This window comes from Corylus avellana, chromosome ca4, assembly GCF_901000735.1.
Source record: "Corylus avellana chromosome ca4, CavTom2PMs-1.0".
NCBI lineage: Eukaryota > Viridiplantae > Streptophyta > Magnoliopsida > Fagales > Betulaceae > Corylus > Corylus avellana.
In genome coordinates this window covers 12,442,070-12,461,096 of record NC_081544.1, presented here as the reverse complement: position 1 = coordinate 12,461,096, position 19,027 = coordinate 12,442,070, and the positions used below count along the sequence as shown (strand labels likewise).

The following is a 19,027-nucleotide window of genomic DNA, read 5'->3' as shown; positions in this document are numbered from 1 at the left end:
AATGGTGTTTAAACCCAAAGGCAGCGTGGGCTCAGGCGCGGGTTCTAGCTCTAGCCCACTCAAAACTGGACCACGAGTGTTTAGTTTCCCTGCAGTTTTGGGTTCTACGGAGGCCCCTAGGAAATTCTCGGCTACTCTGGTGAGTGCGCCGCTAGTCGTAGGAGAAGCATTGGGGGAAGGGGGGACTGGGTCAGTAACCGTAAGGAATCTCAGGGAGATTAGCAGCATATCTGTGCGAGATGCGGGAGTTGTCCTGGCCGGGACGAGAACCAGTGACTTAAAGGTCGTCAGTCCTGAGGCGAAGAAGACCCAGCCTAATGGTGAAGACAAGAACCTAATGACCTATAGAAGGAGGAAGAGGGGGCCGCAGAAATGGGACGTGGCAAAGGTGGGTTTGCTAGAAGCCGCAGTGTCGGCTTATGGGCAGACGAAAGGAATCCTTGGGCCGACACCGGTAGTCTCGCAGAGGGTGTCGGAGACGCGGTCGTCGTCGGAGTATGGACAGAGGTCGCCGAAGAGACCTTTGGAGATCGGAGAGACTGGGATAGGCGCGGGAATGGTCCCAGGGCAGATTCTGAGGGGGAGCTCTTCTCGCCGGAAGGTGGGGTCAGTCGTGGGGGGTGAGGAACAGCAGGATTGTGGGGGGGAGGCTATGATTTTGGGTCAGCTGAGTCCAGTGGGTCAGGCCAGAATGGATCATATAAAGGATTTGGAGTTTGTGAGGCAGGGTTCAGGCAGGGTTGAGGATAGTGGTTCAGACACACTAGGGTTGGAGGAGTTAGGGTCAGATGCGATTTCATCCAGGTGGGTAGTTAATAATTGCATACAATTCTGTCCCAAAATTGGTATTTCGGATGAGGGGAGAAAGGAGGAGTTGGAGGCCTTGTTCAATGCTATTGAAGTTTCTAGATTGCAGCATGATTCTGGTTTGGGGGGTATCTCGGATTGTGTTCCTGAATCCAATGGAATTGAGGAATTAGAGGAAGGTGAGAGGGTGAATTTGGTGGATCATGAAGCTTAATATTGTAGTATGGAATGTAAGAGGGTTGAATGCCCTCAAAAAAAGGCTGCGCATTAGGGGTCTTTTGAAAGAATGGAAAGCGGATATAGTGTGTTTGATTGAGACTAAGATCGAGGTTTTTTCCCGTGAGGTGATTCATAGTTTATGGGGAGGTCAACATGTAGGGTGGAAGTACAAAAGTTCTAACGGTTTGTCGGGGGGGATGTTATTGATGTGGGATAGGAGGGTAGTGGAGTGTAAGGAGGAGTGTGTGGGGCATTTCACCTTGGCTTGTTCTTTCCAAAATGTGGATGATAATTGGGTTTGGGCGTGGGGGGGTGTATGGGCCGAATGAGGAAGGGGAGAGAAGGGCTCTTTGGGAAGAGTTGGCTGGTTTGTTGAGTGTGTGGGAGATCCCTTGGTGTTTGGGTGGGGATTTCAATATGGTTCGTTTTCCTAGTGAGCGATCTAGTGGTTCTTATTACTCTTCGGGCATGATGGATTTCTCAGATTTCATTTCAGAGAACAATTTGGTGGATATTCCGATGATGGGGGGTCAATTTACTTGGTCTAATAACCAAGAAAATGAGAGTTGGTCGAGGATTGATCGGTTTTTGCTTTCTCCGGATTGGGAAGACCATTACCCAGCGGTGTCACAGAGGAGACTTCAACACCTGCTTTCCGATCACTTTCCTTTATTGTTGGATTGTGGGACCCCTTGTGGAGGTAATAAGTCTTTTAAATTTGAAAATATGTGGCTTAAAGCAGAGGGTTTTGTGGATAAGGTTTCTAATTGGTGGGGGTCGTATTCGTTTGAGGGTTTACCCAGTTATGTGCTCGCTAATAAATTGAAATCCCTTAAAATGGACTTGAAAAAGTGGAATGAGGAGGTGTTTGGGGATATTGGGAGGAAGAAGAAAGAGCTGTTGGGAGGTATTGAAGAGCTGGATGAGGTGGCAGAGTCGAGAGGTTTAGACCAGGAGGAGAAGAGTCGGAAGGTAGACTTGTTGAAAGAGTTGGAGAACACCTTGTTGTGTGAGAAAATTCATTGGAGACAAAAATCGAGAGCTTTGTGGCTCAAGGAGGGGGATCGAAATACTCGCTTCTTCCACAAGATGGCTAATTCTCATCGTAGAGGCAATCGAGTGGAGGTGCCTAGCATCAATGGTGAATTATCCGGGGACCCAGCTGCAATAAAAGATCACATAGTGCAGTACTATCAAGGCTTATACTCGGAACAAAGCTCTTGGCGTCCTAGAATGGATAACCAGCCGTTCTTGTCTATTGATGAGGAGGATAATAGGTGGTTAGAAAGAGATTTTGAGGAAAAGGAGGTTTGGGAGGTGGTAAAGAGCATGGATGGTGACAAGGCCCTGGGTCCAGATGGCTTCTCCATGGCTTTTTTTCAAGCTTGTTGGGGAGTAATTAAACAAGATGTTATGGCGGTTTTTGCGGAGTTCTATCGAAGACGTCAATTGGTGAAGAGCTTGAATGCAACTTTTACTTCCTTGATTCCGAAGAAGGCGGAAGCGGTGGAAATGAAGGACTTTAGGCCCATCAGTTTGGTGGGAGGGGTGTACAAAATTGTTTCTAAGGTGCTTGCCAATAGGTTGAAAACTGTTTTGGGTAAGGTCATCTCCTATTCTCAAAATGCCTTTATAGGGGGTCGGCAAATCCTTGATTCCATTCTCATTGCCAATGAAAGCGTGGATAGTCGCATGAAATCAGGGTTGCCCGGTGTTCTTTGTAAATTGGACTTGGAAAAGGCCTATGACCATGTCAATTGGGATTTTGTTTTGTATTTGCTGCATAGGTGTGGTTTTGGAGAGAGGTGGAGGGCTTGGATAGAGTGGTGTATTAAGTCGGTGAGATTTTCCATACTTGTGAATGGTTCTCCGGAAGGCTTCTTCAATAGTTCGAGGGGAATCCGGCAAGGGGATCCTCTCTCTCCCTTGTTGTTTGTGCTAGTTATGGAGGCTTTGAGTAAAATGGTGAATGCGACGGTAGAACAAGGCCTTTTGAATGGTTTCTCGGTGGGAAATAGGGTTTTATCGGAGTTGAGGGTCTCTCACTCTTTATTTGCGGATGATACTTTGCTCTTTTGTGAAGCTTCTATTGAGCAAACCCGGTATGTACGTCTCATTCTTTTATGTTTTGAAGCTGTATCGGGTTTGAGAGTGAATCTGGGAAAATCAAAGATTGTGGCAATTGGTGAGGTGGAGAACATTGGGGCTTTAGCTAGTATCCTTGGGTGTAGTGTTGCCGAGTTGCCTATGAAGTATTTGGGTCTCCCTCTAGGGGCGCCGTACAAGGATACGGTTATGTGGAATGATGTGATTGAAAAGATGGAGCGTCAGATGGCGGGTTGGAAGAGGATGTATCTCTCTAAAGGAGGTCGCCTAACTCTTATTAAGAGCTCTTTGGCTAATCTTCCGACTTATTTCTTGTCTTTGTTTCCGATTCCTGTAAGTGTAGCTAAAAGGATTGAGAAAGTCCAAAGAGATTTCTTGTGGGGAGGAATGGGAGATGAGCCTAAGATGCATCTTGTAAGTTGGAATCAAGTTTGTCGTCCCCTTCGCTATGGAGGTCTTGGCATTCAGAAGATGCACCAATTTAATCAAGCTCTTTTGGGGAAGTGGCTTTGGAGATATGCGAATGAGAGCGAGGCTCTTTGGTGTAAGGTTATTAAAGCTAAGTATGAAGACAAGGAAGGTGGGTGGTGCACAAAGGAGGTTTCAGGTTCCCATGGTGTGGGCCTTTGGAAGCACATTCGTCAAGGGTGGAATTTTTTTGCTAAAGGGATCCGGTTCGAGGTGGGGGAGGGTTCGAAAGTTCGCTTTTGGCATGATGTTTGGTGTGGGGAGAATTCCTTGAAACAAGCTTTCCCGTCCTTATTTAGTATTGCCAGACATAAAGAAGCTTGGGTAAAGGATAATTTTACTTGGAGGAGTGGGAGAGTTGAATGGAATGTTATTTTTGTTAGGCCCGTTCAAGATTGGGAGCTGGATTTGGTTTCTCCTTTTTTTGATCGGTTGTATTCTTGCAAGATTTCCATAGGAATGACAGATCGTATGTGCTGGATTTCGTCCAAGAAAGGAAAGTTTGAGGTTAAGTCGCTCTACAAGGCTTTGTCCCACTCCTATCAAGAGGTGTTTCCTTGGAAGAGCATTTGGCGAACTAAGGCTCCCTTGAGAGTGGCTTTTTTTGGGTGGTCTGCAGCTCTAGGCAAAATATTGACTCCTGATAATTTGCGAAAAAGGAACATAGTGGTTATGGAGTGGTGTTGTATGTGCAAGAAGTCCGGAGAGACAGTTGATCATCTTCTTCTCCACTGTGAGCTCGCGAGTGTTCTTTGGCAGTCGATCTTTATTCGGTTTGGTTTGCATTGGGTCATGCCTTGCAGGGTGAGGGACTTGTTCGATAGTTGGTGGTCGGGAGGTCAATCCCGAAGCGCAGTTGTGTGGAAGATGATCCCTCTGTGTCTTATGTGGTGTATATGGATTGAAAGAAATGCTAGATGTTTTGATAACTCCACTAGGACTATAGAGGAATTGACCCAGTTTTTCTTCTTTACTCTTTACTCTTGGACGGCCGCTTGGCTAGCTCCATTAGAGATTAGTTTTTCTGATTTTCTTTCATTTTTCTCCCTCTTAGGTGCTCTCGTTTATACTTCCCGTGTAAATGGGTTGCACCCCTCTGCGCTCTTGTTTTATATTACAATTACTTATAAAAAAAAAAAGGTACTCAGGAGTCCTGGGGGCTGAGACAAACATGTGATAACATATAAAATACTCAAAACAAATGAAAAATTTAGCCCATTGAAGTAACAAACTCTACCAAGTTCACCATTCTCCATCAGCTTCATTGCATCTTCAGTAAGCTGGTCAAATACCATCTTTGTTTCAGCTGACATCTTCTCTTTCCTGTTTGAAGTTCCCTTTAACCTTCTCAAAGCTTGTAAAACCTGTCAAGAGATGCAAAGTTATCTTTGTTATCCGCACAAATACAAACATTTCTTAATTCATATATGATGAGGACGGCAATGAAATAATGCTGCAACTCACATTATTCTGCAGTAGAATGAGTTCAAAAAATCAAGCCAAAAAATATAATCCTGAATGGCAATTGAAATCTGCTCGGACACAACATAAGATATGACTGCAAGCGAATTCCTTATTATCTCTGGCCCTTGATAAATCAATATAATTTCAATCCACTTCAACATTGCAGACGGAAATTAGAGTTTGTTAGATAAACACATCAGACAACGATCACACTGGTTAACATATATGCCAACAGTTCAGATTTCTTCGAACCGGTCTGTCTAGATACAGATAATCCTCTTCATATCCATTTTCATTTTCACACTCCTTGCAATTGAAACACCCACTCCATTTCCATCAACTCATTATTGAAATATCAATTATCAAAAGTTTTTTGAACTTCTCTTTTATTATTAAATAATCCTTTAATTAAAAAGAGAATGCTCTAATGTACTGAACGAACAGGTTTAAAAACCTATTAAACTATATACAGAGAAATTTATTAGATTAGGACTGGCATGTGAGTCTAGGGGAAAATCATTGTGTCGTGGCTATTGGCTACAATGGAGGCTGTCTCAGGCAGAGGGTATGAAGGAGTTTGTAAGATCCTCTAGGGTCAAGAACAAAGCGTTCATTGCATAGTTGTTCTCATAAGCATGGCCAGTTCATGGCCCTCGCGGAGTCCGTGGTGGAGGCCGAAGAGGTTTCTCATTATCCCAAAAGGTAGACGATAAGGGTTGGAAAGGTTTTGCCTCCGCAAGTGTTACTTAATTTCCAATCGTTTTCCAGCAAAGGTCGTAGAGCGTTACCTCACCGAAAGCCTCTAGGTTCTTCGCCTGGCTTGGCTGGTGTGCCATCAACGTCAATGATGGTAGTTTTGTCTTAGGCAGTCGGAGGAAAGTCATCAGCAAAAGCACTAGTAGGGTTGGGACAGCTTCCCGTATCTACTTCAACGCTCAAGGGCAATTTCAGTAATTTGGTGGCAAACAGAATGGTCGAGATGTTAGTGGCAGGGGCACATCAAGGGTCTACTCAAAAAGTCCCAGAATTACAGCTGCGCAAACTATAAGAAGGAAGGTGGTTGCTATTTTGGTGCAACTCTGGATTTCTGCACCCTCAGAAATCTCCTGCTCAGTCTAAAAGGATAATTTGAACGTTGTATTGAGAGATTAGAATCGGGCATGGCCCCTCTTGGTCCGGAGAGGTTTGTAGGCCTAGTGAGTGATATTGCAGATGGTTCAAAGCCCATGATCATCGAGAGGGCCCCTTCAATTGATGACGTGATTGATATGTTCGCTAGGCCCAGGTTCATCTTTGGTGGTCTAATCCAAACAGGCATCTTTTGTTAAACTTTGGCTTAACATTAAGAGCATGTTTGAGATTGTATTGGAAAATAGAGGGCAAAGCTCGAAAGAGCTTTTTAGAAAAAGTCTCATTTTCAAGCTTTCCCCAAAATGCATTTTTGGGCTTTTTTTTTTATAGCAAAAATGTCAAAGAAGTGCTCTTTATGTTTTTTACCAAACGAGCCATTTTTTCCTAGCACAACTTTTAATGTACTAAAGCACTTTTCAAGCTCCTTAACGCAATCTCAATGCAATCTCAAACAAGCTCTTAGACTCGGCCCAAACTTTCTCCCCTTATTGAGGGACATTTGAGCTCAAGTACAAGAGTCCTTGCCCCACTGCTCATGGTGTCCCAACCTATTAAGACAAAGGCCCATCATTTTAAAAGCTTTCGACACAATCCTAATCTCTCTCTAATGTGGAAACTGAGATCCGGCACAGGGGCCTCTACTTTGGGCTCGAATGCCAGTAGGGTCTAGATCCCAGTCTCACTTAGGACGTCGGTTTACTGAGAGCTCTAGCGGTTGTTTCTAATCGCTCTGGTGGAGACAGAAAGGGTAGCTTTTTTAGGGGAGTAGACTTAGAGAGCCTTGCCAGCAGTTCTTAGGCCAAGGCATCCTTTGGTTCCTGACAGTCACCGTTGCTTGTCGAAGCTTTTGTCTATAGCTCAAATCTCGCCGAAGGAGCTTCAGGTGCCGAAGTTCGACTCCTCTTAACTAAGAGTGATGGATCCGTGGTTTCACGTGCTGTCTCTGAAGGAGTTATCGTCGATCCTACGCCAAGTGGTTCTCATTTGGGTGTGGTAGAGTCTATGGGCGAGCATAAGGATTTGAAGTGAACATTGGACCTCCAAGGGGATGAGGGTTTCAATCTCGGGCTTTATTCCAAGGGTTCCTTTGTCTTCACTTGAAAATAGTGGCAGGGGGGGTGGTTGTAGTGCAGGTCACGTTATGGAGATTGCTTAGGCTTCCTTGTTGGGGGATTGTGATGCTAGGAATGGTTTGTTGCTAGGGAAGAGGTTAGCTTGTGTGAACCTTTGAAATTCTGCCCCCTAATGCTTCTGAAGAGCTAGATTCTCCCACTTTAGAATCCTTTGATTGGGTGCAGCAGAAACCTAAGGATTTTCATCACTTTGTTGGGCTGTCTTGTAAGGGTTTTGAGAAAGATTTGATGGTGTTATTCTCTGCCATTGAAGAGATCACAATTAGAAGATTTCAGTTAGCTCCTCGACTATCTCTCTAGATCAGTGAATAGAGGGAACAATGAACTTATGAGGTTGTGTTGCACCATCAATTATGACAATAGGGGTCAATCTAGCAAAGGTAGAGGCAAGGGAAGGCTGTCTTACTATTTTATATGAAGCCAAAGATACTGTCTTGAAATGTAAGGCTTGAAAGAGAGATATATAAGGATGACGATCAGGAACTTGCTTAAGGAATGGAAGGCTAATATTGTTTACAAGAAACTAAATTGGAGTTTGTCTAGGGTTGTTGAGCAGTTTGTAGGGTTGTCAGCATGTGGATTGGTGTTATTTGGGATCGAGAGGGGCTTCTAGAGGGATCATGTTAATGTGGGATAGGGATCATCTCTTGTTATCTACCATTGCTCATTGTATCTCAATAGTGTGGTTGATATGGAGGCATTGAGTAGGACATTGTTTGCTACCATAGATAGGGGCTTTCATCAAAAATGGAGTCTAACAACAACAACGAGATCTCTTTGTCCCATCTCCTTATGGCAGATGACACATTGATCTTTTATGAGGCGAACAAGAATCACCTTCATCATTTGTGTGGGCATTTCTTATGCTGTGAAGCTATTTAATTTGGCCAAATCAGAGTTAGTCCATGTTGGTGCTGTAGAAGATGTTGGAGGCTTGGCCCACATCCTTGGTTGTAAGGTGTCCTCTCTACCCATGAAGTATCTGGGTCTTCCTTCAAGGGCTTCTTTCAAGCCAAAATCAATATGGGATGGTATTATTGAGAAGATGGAACATTGTTTGGCTGGTTGTAAACTCAAAAGGTGGTAGGATTACATTGATTAAAAGCACTCTTTTTAATCTGGTCTATTTGGAAGGATCGCAATGCTCAAAGTTTTGAAGACTGTGAAAAGACGGTGCCTAAGTTAAAAGCCTTTGTGTTAAAATCCCTTTATTTTTGGATGGTAGCGTTCAATAGTTCTCGCTTCTCTAATTTCCAAGAATTAATGAATGTATGCTCTTCCTCTCCTCCTTAGTTGGGGTTGCTCTTATATACTTTTTATGTACTTGGGTTGCACCCCTCAGTGCCTTTTATAAAATTGATTTACTAATAAATAAATAAAATGTTTCAAGTAAAAATATAAATCAGGTGCAAACCTAAGCATCAGCCTTCAGTTTATATAGGTCATTGCACATTCTTATTAACATGATATGCTTTGCAGTTCGATCTCTTTATATACATTGCTTGTCCCACTATATTTATAGACCAAAACACACTTTCTTTTTATTTTTTTTATTGGTAAGTTACACATGCACCCAATGGGACTTGAACCCATGACCTCACCCTTCACCTTGCTACAAAGGGAAGCAGTAGAATTTGAGCTAAAGCTCATTGGCATAGACCAAAACACACTTTCAAAACAAACAAAAGACCGCTGTGCCAAGACCACCAATTTTACAATTGCCCAAAAAAACATACATAGAACAAACTTACTTTACAGTCGAAAGAAAGAATCTATGACAATTCTGCATCGTATTGACATTGTAATAAAATAAACTATCAGAAAGACATTAAATAGTAAACTGTTGATGTTGCAAGTAGTTTCAACTATAAATAAATAAATATAACTCGCACCCACCCACAAAATACAACTTACCGTTTCTCCTGGCTCAAGTAGATCGGTAATACGCCTCTTTATCTTTCCGATGTCTTCAGAAGAAAGATCAAGGACATCATCTTCATTGTTTGTTGCGGTAGCTTTTCCCGCATATTTTGGTTCAACGTCAACACTATCAAGCCATGCATCCTACAAGAAACCCTATGAACTCAATATACATGTTCAATTCTGCAATTAGAATGCACATAAGTAAGATGCTTTACCTTGATTTCATTATCATTGACATATTCAACAAAATTTCCATCTGCATCAAAATAACCTTCTTCCCTCTCTTTGTTTAAATTGAAAGGTTCTATTTGAATCCCATCATCATCAAAGTTCTCATTATCCTGCCAAAAGATATCCCCATCATTGGCTACCCTTTCCATTGATCCAATAACAGATGAATCTGGCAATCATCTTGACTCTAAAGAAAGCTGCCAATCCAAGAAATTATCATTCCAAATTATAATTGTGCTCTAAGAATAAAAACATACATGGGTCCAACTTCCTCTTGAAGATGAAAAAGGTCATGAGATTCCTTACATTTGGAAATGATACTAATGATGCTTCATTAGGGGAAGAAAGGTAATAAATGTCATTTCCCAATGATGAGGAGGCTTAGACATCAATCTCCAACTAAGAAGACAATATACCATTCCAATCATAGAAACTCAAAGGAGATTCAAAATGATAAAAGTCTGAATTGAAGTAGAAAGGTGGATGTGGAAGAAATGTATAGTACTAAAGTCATGTGAAAATGCTGGTTTAGTGGTTTAGTCAATACTCATCTTAATAGCCAAACCAGCATACTGACATAATGAGCATAGCTATGATGACAGCGTTAGAGTTGAAAGAAAAATGAAAAAAACAAACCTTGTAATCAACTTCAGCTGCCACAACATCATTAAGTATGCCTCTACTTTCTTCAGTAAAGAGTTCAGCAGTGAACTGACTCCGACGCTTTGCACGCTCTTTGGCAGCAAGGCGGGGATTCATCAAATCGTTCGGAGCATCCTCAGCTTCACCTCTGTCCACCACTTCATCTCCTTGCTTAACCTTCTTGCCCTTCGGAAACCTAATCCTCTTTTGCCTGTAAAATCAATCCCAACACAACTCAGCAAAACCAAACACTCATTACATCTAGTGGAAAGTTAAGAGAATCATCTTCATAACTCAAATAAAAGCACTAAGATATCAAAATGAAGCAAATTAACACACACAGAAGCACACATTAAAACCTTTTTTTTGTTTTGTGGGGTAAGTTAAGACATACTGTAACCCTGTTTGTTTAATCAGAAAATTATACACAGCAACTTTCCATCAAATACACAGGACCTTATGGTTTTGTCTAACAAATAATCAAACTTTTTTTTCCCTTCAGATGCGTTCCATTAACAATAAGAAACAGACCACTAAAAGAATAATACAAACAACAAGAACAATAGCTACAATCAAGAACCTACAACAACAAAAATTGAAAACTACAAAACTTGGTAATCTAGAAAGTGAATTGCTAGAAACAAACAGAAATAGAAGTATTTGAAGAAGAAAAAAAAAAATTGCAAAGAAAAGTGAGATTAGGGTTTTGGGAGAGAAAGGAGAGCTTTACGTGGGGGGTTTGTTGGAGTCGTCGCCGTCTTCGACTTCGAAGAAGGGGCGCTTCAGGTTGGGGCGCGATGAATTCCCTTCCATTGTCGAAAGCACCGAGTAAGATTGCTTTGTTCTACCGCATATCAGAAAATATTATACCTTTCTAGAGAGAGAGAGAGAGAGAGAGAGAGCGTGTGGGCAAAGGGAGGCTGCGTATGAGACAGACGGAATCGAAGCTGCGCCCGACTTGGCTTCTCCAGATTTGGGGTTTGTTGAGTTGAGTGTTTATGTCTCTACATTTTTGTTTTATTTTATTTTACTGCTCATTTCATTTTATCGTCATGTTCGTACGTATGTAAAAAAAAAAAGTTCGCATGTTTTGTTAACGTTTTTAACCGGTATATTTTTGACGTTATATAAGGGTGAAAATTGATTATAATATTTTTAGGAGTATTTTGTGTTTTGAATCGTTTAATAATAATTTTATTTCGAAAATAATAAATAAAATAAAATTATTTTTAACAAACATAGTCAGTATTATTCAAAATATTCCCTTAATTATTTTCCTACTATGATTAATTTAAAAAAAAAAAATTAAAAAAGAAAGATTTTCATAATTTTAATAGAAACACCGTTCTTTTCTTGAGGTCTAAATTATTTTCACAATTCAAAGAGGTTGCAAGCCAAGCTTTTTTACTTCAGCTGTTGTCATATAGAACAAGATCCTCTCCATTTCATTTGAACTGGATAATTCAATTAGTTATATTAGAGGAGTATTTTTGTCTTTTCACTTTTTGAAGAGACAAAAATACTACTCCAATATAACTAACTGGATATTATCCAATTCAAATGAAATGTAGAGGATACTAATTCTATCCATGCACCACCCTAGTATTAGCTCGTCATCTTTCTCATTTTTCACACAGTAGTTCTCTATAGTTGGTTCCTTGTTTTGGTCTATGGTGATGCTTAAATCTTGTTGTTGTTCTTGTTTTTGGTGTGCTACAAGGTTCATGTGTGGAGTTCTCTCATCTCTAGATGCCAGGATGGTGCTCCTCTTCAATAATTCACACTTCTTCGGTGCATATCTTGTGAGTTGTGGCTCTTATATCTTGGGATGCCCCGAATATTTATAATAATAAAAAGAAATGTATTAGTCACTTTTTATAAAACGCTCGCTGTTTTATAAAAAAAAAATGGCTTAAAAATCATTTATATATATCAATTTTAATTTATTTCTGGCTGAACGTTCAACAATGGACCACCGAATTTTCGATGGAAACCCTAGAACCGTTAGTATAACAGTAGACCGAATGTTTGAAGATAGTACACCGAACGTTTGATGAACCTAAAAAGAAAATTTAGCCTATTAGTCACCTCCTTCACCCTTATCCACCAACACACTCCTATATAAAGCCACCATTTACGACCCTTTAGACTCCATTCACTCTCATGCACTCCACTCACACCAAATTTAGAGAGAATGAGATTTTAGAGAGAGAAATAGGTGTTTTGGTTCTAATTCATCTTCAATAAGGTAAAACCTTGAGCCATACTTTTTTTTATGTTGCTTATATAAAGCCACCATTTACAACCCTTCAGACTCCATTCGCTCTCATGCACTCCACCCACACCATATTTAGAGAGAGAATGAGATTTTAGAGAAAGAAAGAGGTGCTTTGGTTCTAATTCATCTTCATTAAGGTAAGCCCTTGAGCCATACTTGTTTTTCATGTTGCTTATACTCTGTTCATATGATTTAACATGATTTTTACAAGTCTTGAATATGGCAAAATGCTTTTATAAATTACTCTTCTTAACAAGACCATGATTTTCCAAAAACAATCGATGAGTTTACTCTTGTTTTTCAAGATTTATCAAGTAAATATAGTTTAACATGTTTTTATTGATTTATTAGATGCTTTGGTTTAGGTATAATATGTGTTAGGAAGTAGTTTTAGTGTTTTGCATACACTCTGATACCCACCAAACGTTCAACCTTTGTTAACCGAACATTCAATTACCATATACTGAACATTTGATATCAAGGCAGAACATTTGATGGTGCCCATAAATGGATAATTATTGTTTTTTATGGTAGTCTAGCGTTACAAGCAAGAAATAGGATTCTCGAAGTACTGTGTATAATGCTAAACTATGTTTTGCAGTAGTGGGAATCCGAGATGTTAGAGTATGAGGTTAAGCGAATAAGGTAAGTAAATACTTATAACTATTTTAAATAAAAACGTGCAATATGTCAAATAACTGAGCATTCGGTTCTGCCAACCACATAAGTGTTGGAACTGGTGTCCAAAACTCAAATTGATTGGATGATGTTTTGATTATATTTGAATAAATGTTTATTGTAACACCCCAGGAATTTAATTAACAACTAATTGACTTCACGGTTCGTCTCCCAATTTTATCCCGCGAAGAACAAGACTCAGAGATTTCTATTCCTCAAAAAGATGATATTAAGTAGCGAAAACATAAATATTCTATCAAAATTAATCATTACAACAAGAGTATCTACCAAGAATCATCACAATAGCTGAAATCATACTATACATATCATCGTTACAAGGGATCAATATTATACCTTAATATACAAGCATGCATTAAAACTCCTAAGTCTACAACATCACCTAAAAGTACTAGTGTAGTGACCCAAATAATTAATTAAGTTTAGGTAGCTTAGTTAGAATGTTAATTTGGGCTTTGGGTCACTAGAAACAGCTGGGAGGGCATTTTGAGAATTTTGGACCTTTTGACCGTATGTACGCATGGGGGACCACGCGAACGTACGCTTGTAAATAGTACACAGACGTACGCATGGGGGACCATGCAAACGTATGCTTGCAAATAGTACATGGACATACGTGTGGAGGACCAGCCGAGCGTATGCTGACTTTTGGTCGACCACTGGTTAATGCCTATACGTACGATGCAACATTTGGACCGCTGGGTAAATAGTATCGTATGTACACCCCTATAGTACAGTGCATATGTTGCTTTTCAGAATAGTCGTGCAGCACTCATAGTTTTTCCCACCTATAAATACCCCACCCCTACACGCCCATTACTCCCCATTTTCGCCCCTAGGCCCTCTGGAGAACCTGTGTGAGTGTCTTGTGAGTTTCTAAGTTCTTGAAGGAGGAGAAGTGGTTTCTTGGAGGTTTTGCTTCAATGAGGTAACCTTTTACGATTAAGCTCTCTCTTTAGATTGTTATATTGCTTTTCCACACTAGCTTAGTTGTTGGTTTAAGCCTCTAGCTAGATTATGCCTTTAATCTTCATTTAAGTTGGTTTATCGTTTCACCTTTGTTGAACGGATTTCCTTACGCATGGAGGCATTATTTTGAGATAGGAGGTCCTAGGAATCCTTTTCGGTAGCCTTAGAACTTGCTTAGGAGTGATTGAAAGGCTATTTGGTTCGAAATGGGTTTCTGAGAGAATGTTCGTACTTTTTGGCCAAACGTTCGGCTTTGAGCCCAAACGTTCTCTAGGTTGGCAAAACGTTCAGGCAGAAACTCAGATTGGAGATTTTTAGGTTTATGACTCATTTTATCTCGGGCTTAGAACTAATGATAAGTCTTTTCTCAGTATTCGAGGTTATGGAACCTCAAGGAAATTTTATGGAGGAGCCTTACGACTCGGGAGAGTACGAACTCACATGTATACTTGTTACTTTTCCCGCATTGTACGATTATTTTATATATATCAAACTTGCATATTTTGCAACTCTCATGAAATACATTTTGCACTGTTGTGAACTCTCTTTTGCGAAAACGTATGTTGATTAATAAGATAATGATGAGACTTGTAAAACCATGCATGTAAAAGATGGATAAAATTAATTGCATCGTATGACATGGTACATCGGTACGTACAGGATAACGACTATGGCCTTACTATACAGGTTAACTTTATGGTCAAATGTGTGTGTGGGCCTTGGATCCAGTGGTTTTTATGACTGGCGCAGCCATTCACAAATGGTTGATCATAACAGGACGTACATCACTAGTAGCGTGGGCCACCCGAGGTCGGACTCGGTCGGGCTGCTAGTGGTGGACGGTAGCATACAATGCTTGGGGCACATACATTATATTATAGGTCCCTCGGGATAGCGCCAACCCTACTGAGAATGGGTAATATCTCGGGTAGACCATACTGTTGAACTATGACATGATTCTCATATTACGACATATATTATATCTATATTGCATTCTTGATAAACTGTCACCTCATAATGCTGCATGTGATTTATAAACAACTGAGTTCACTATTTAATGACATGTACGTCATATGCATTTATACTCACTAAGTCATCGGACTTACCCTTGTATTATTTATTATTTTTCTCCATATGTACAACTATGTTATAGATAGTTTAGTAGAAGTGGATACTGCGAAGCATCCGGTTATTGTGGAGGATTCGATTCAGGAGATCCTTGAGAACTTATTGCAAGATTAGGCGGGTACATATGGTAACTAGTACTTTTAGGTGATGTTGTAGACTTAAGAGTCTTGATGCATATTAATATATAGCATAGATCCCTTGTAATGATGATATGTATAGTATTTCAGCTACTGTGATAATTCTTGGTAAATGCTTTGGTTGTAATGATTAATGTTTATAGAATCTTAATGTTTCCGCTGCTTAGTATCCTCTCTTTTCGAGGAGTAGAGATCCCTAAGTCTTGTTCTTCACGGAATAAAGCTGGAAGACAAATCGTGGAGTTAATTACCAGTTAATTAATTTTCGGGGCTTTACAGCTAGTTAACATGAGCACTCGCCTAATCTTGCAAGTCCTCAAGCATCATCTGTATCAAGTTCTCCACAATAACCTGATGCTTCGCGGTATCCATCTTCTACTAAGCTGCCTATAACAACACAGATATACGTATGGGGGAAAAGAGGAAAATAATAAAATGGTAAGTTTGATGACTTAGTGAGTATCAATGCACATGACGTACTCGTCATTAAATGGTGAACTTAGTTGTTTATAAATCACATGCAGTATTATGAGGTGATAGTTTATCATGAATGCAATATAAATATAATATATGCTGTAATATGAGAATCATGTCATAGTTTTAATTGTATGGTCTACCTGAGATATTACCCATTCCTGACAGGGTTGACGCTGTCCCAATGAACTTGTAATACAATACCGGTGCCCCAGATATTGTATGCTATCATGCATAACTAGCAGCCTAACCAAGTTTAACCTCAGGTGGCCCACGCTACTAATGATGTCCATCCTGTAGTGACCAACCAATCAAACATAGTTGCGCAGGTCACGAATAACCATTGGATTCAAGGCCCATATAACGCGCACACATCTGATCATATAGTTAACCTGTATAATAAGCCCATGGCCGTTATCCAGCACATACCGGTGTACCATGTCTTAAGATGCAGTTAATCTTATCCGTATTTTACGTGCATGCTTTTATAAGTCTCATCATTTCATTACCTTGTTAATCAACATACGTTTTCACAAAATAAAGTTCACAATAGTCCAAAATGTATTTCATAAGAGTTGTAAATATGCATGTTTGATATATATAAAATAATCGTGAAATGCGGGAAAAGTAACAATAAGTATTCATGTGAGTTTGTACTTACTTGTGTCGTATGACTCCTCCATAAAATCCTATTAAGGCTTCACAACCTCGTAATCTGAGAAGAGACCTATCATTAGTTCTAAACTCAAGCTATAGCAAGCCTTAGACCTAAATATGTCCAAAAAAGACTTTTTGCCTAACCATCGAACGTTCGGTCAAAAAGGCGCGAACATTCGACCACAACATTGAATGTTCGGATAGAGAGGTGCGAACTTTCGATGTTGGGTAGAAAACCCATTTCGAACCAAAAAGCCACTAAACCACCTCTAAACAAGTCCAAAGGCCTTGTCATGATCTCTAACAAAATCCTAACCCAAAATAACATCTCCATGCAGAAGAGACTACATCTAATATCATCGAAACGTTAACCCAAGCTTAACCAAGTTGAGGCTAATAACATAACTAGAAGCTCAAAACTACCAACTAAGCTAACTATGAAAAACACTTAAATATCATAACAATTAAGTAAAGAACAACCTAGGCTTAGAAGATTACCTCCTTGAAGCAAAACCTCCAATAAATATATTATTCTCCTTCAAGAACTCTTACATGCACTCAAACAGAGGTTTCACAGGGTAACAGTGGCGGAATGAGGCATAAGGGTCGAGTGGGGAGTGGTATTTATGGGACTGAAAAAGCTGTGGGCGCTGCTATGATAGTTCAACACATCACCAAACGTTTGGTAGTTAGGGTCGAACGTTTGGTGTACTATGCACAATGATTGTCGGGCGTTTGATCATTACCTAGTGGTTCGATGTGTTTCCTATCAAACATTCGGTACTTTTTGTCGAATGTTCAATGGTGTGCTTCTTATCAAACGTTCGGTACTTTCTGTCGAATGTTTGGTGGTGTGATTCCTGTTGAATGTTTGGTACTTCCTAGTGAATGTTCGTAGTTGACTTGTTTCAGCAGTTTGACCGATTGCGTAGTGTTTAGTAAAACGACCATAACTTTTGCAATGGGCCTCGGAATTGTGCGTACAACCCCATTCCAAAAAGCTCTTTCCAAGGGGATCATCATGGTATTCATTAAAATATTTTGAGTGCCTTATTGGGATTCAAAAAACGAAGATTTCCCTCTTAAGATGGTGTTTCCAATGTTTTCTTGGCCTTTAGAAATTATTCCTTAACCTTCACACCATAATTGATCATATACTCATTATCCTAATCATTCCATTTGGTTACCATGTATAAGCTGATTCTTCAATACTATAGGCATCGAACATTCGGTGCAATAGTAAATTCTTTAAAAAGTCAAAGGTCTTAAACTTTACCAAATGACAATCAACCCTAGCATCCTTAAATCATAATTAGAGTGTATTTAACCGTAATTTATTTTTGAGGTATTGATGTGTTCTTTTTGAAGCCAAAAATATCAATAATAAAATATCACTCGCAATAGGACGAATCCTTGTGGGATAGAGCTATATAGAGGGTGTCGAACCTCAAGGACTGCGTGGGTATTGTTATCAAGTTTTTCAAGATTAAATATAACTCAATTTAAAAGATGATTGATTTGTTTTTCTTTTATAGAAGTAAATGGATAAAAGTAAAGATAAGAGTGGATTGTGATGAGAGAGAGAGAATATGGGGTTGATTTCACCACTAACCACATATCAATGGCCAATCATAAATTAATAAGGAAAATTCATACTATGCATGATATAGGGCTCGTCTCACTCGAGTAGTTAAGAAAATACCATCATTAAGAAATAAGTATAATTCATTTCGATTGACACGGACCGTTTGCCTAACCTCTAAATGTGGTATGGTTTGTCTTTCCCTCTAGGTATGGACTATCAAATATCTTAATAAGTTGCACACAATTAATGAATAAGCATAACTCATCTTAGGTTAAGTACGAATTGCCTACCTAAATTGCACTAAACTAGGGTCTAGACAATTTCCCTTCCCCTAGGCATGACCTATCAAATCCTATTGATCATGTGTCAGTTAAAACCTTTGTATAACAATCATTCATATAATCACAGAAAATATGAAGGATTGAGTTCAATCAATATAAAAGACTTTCTAAGATAAGAGAATAATTTCATAATGATTGAATAAAAACATTAAGATCAATTCTTACAGTTATACAACCATCATGCATATAGAAAAACCCAAATTAAAATAAAATTAAACCATTATTACTTAGAAAGGGCTACATCAACACTCTATTACGAGTTTCGCCACTCATGTTGGTGTTGGGATGGCCTTATGCCATGTTCATCTTATCTTCAACTCTTCAAGCCTCCAAGAAGGTATTTCTGTCTAAAACTAAGCACACATCTCTTCAAGGCTTAGAGGCCTATTTATAGAGTGCAAAACAAACCTTAGAAGCTGATGAGTGCCAAGTATTGCATATTTGGACCCCTTAATTTACACTTGCTAAGCCTTTAGCTTTATTATTTTATGATGTTTGTGTTAGTTTTGGTGTCTTAGTGTTTTACAAGTTGCTAAGAGAAAGCTACGTTCTTAATGTGGAAAATGCAAAGAAGTTGAAGAAAACCATTTCTAGGACTGGGATCGAGCGCACGACACTGGCGCTTGAGCGCATCTGCG

At 39.7% G+C, this 19,027-nt stretch overlaps 1 protein-coding gene across 2 annotated transcripts in view; it reads right to left on the bottom strand.

Annotated features, from left to right (window-relative positions):
* The window catches only part of LOC132179328 (uncharacterized), a 19,898-nt gene extending 8,781 nt beyond the window's left edge, over positions 1-11,117 (bottom strand). Inside the window, exons 1-5 of one of the 2 annotated variants that reach the window (XM_059592032.1) lie at positions 10,855-11,117; positions 10,119-10,335; positions 9,467-9,592; positions 9,243-9,392; positions 4,838-4,964 (exon numbers count right to left, since the gene is read on the bottom strand). In XM_059592032.1, the coding sequence (XP_059448015.1) occupies positions 4,838-4,964; positions 9,243-9,392; positions 9,467-9,592; positions 10,119-10,335; positions 10,855-10,937 (703 nt within the window). In that variant the 5' untranslated portion in view covers positions 10,938-11,117. The remainder of the gene's footprint in view (positions 1-4,837; positions 4,965-9,242; positions 9,393-9,466; positions 9,593-10,118; positions 10,336-10,854) is intronic. The other variant, XM_059592033.1, reaches the window with a different exon arrangement.
* Between the last annotated feature and the right edge of the window lie 7,910 nt (positions 11,118-19,027).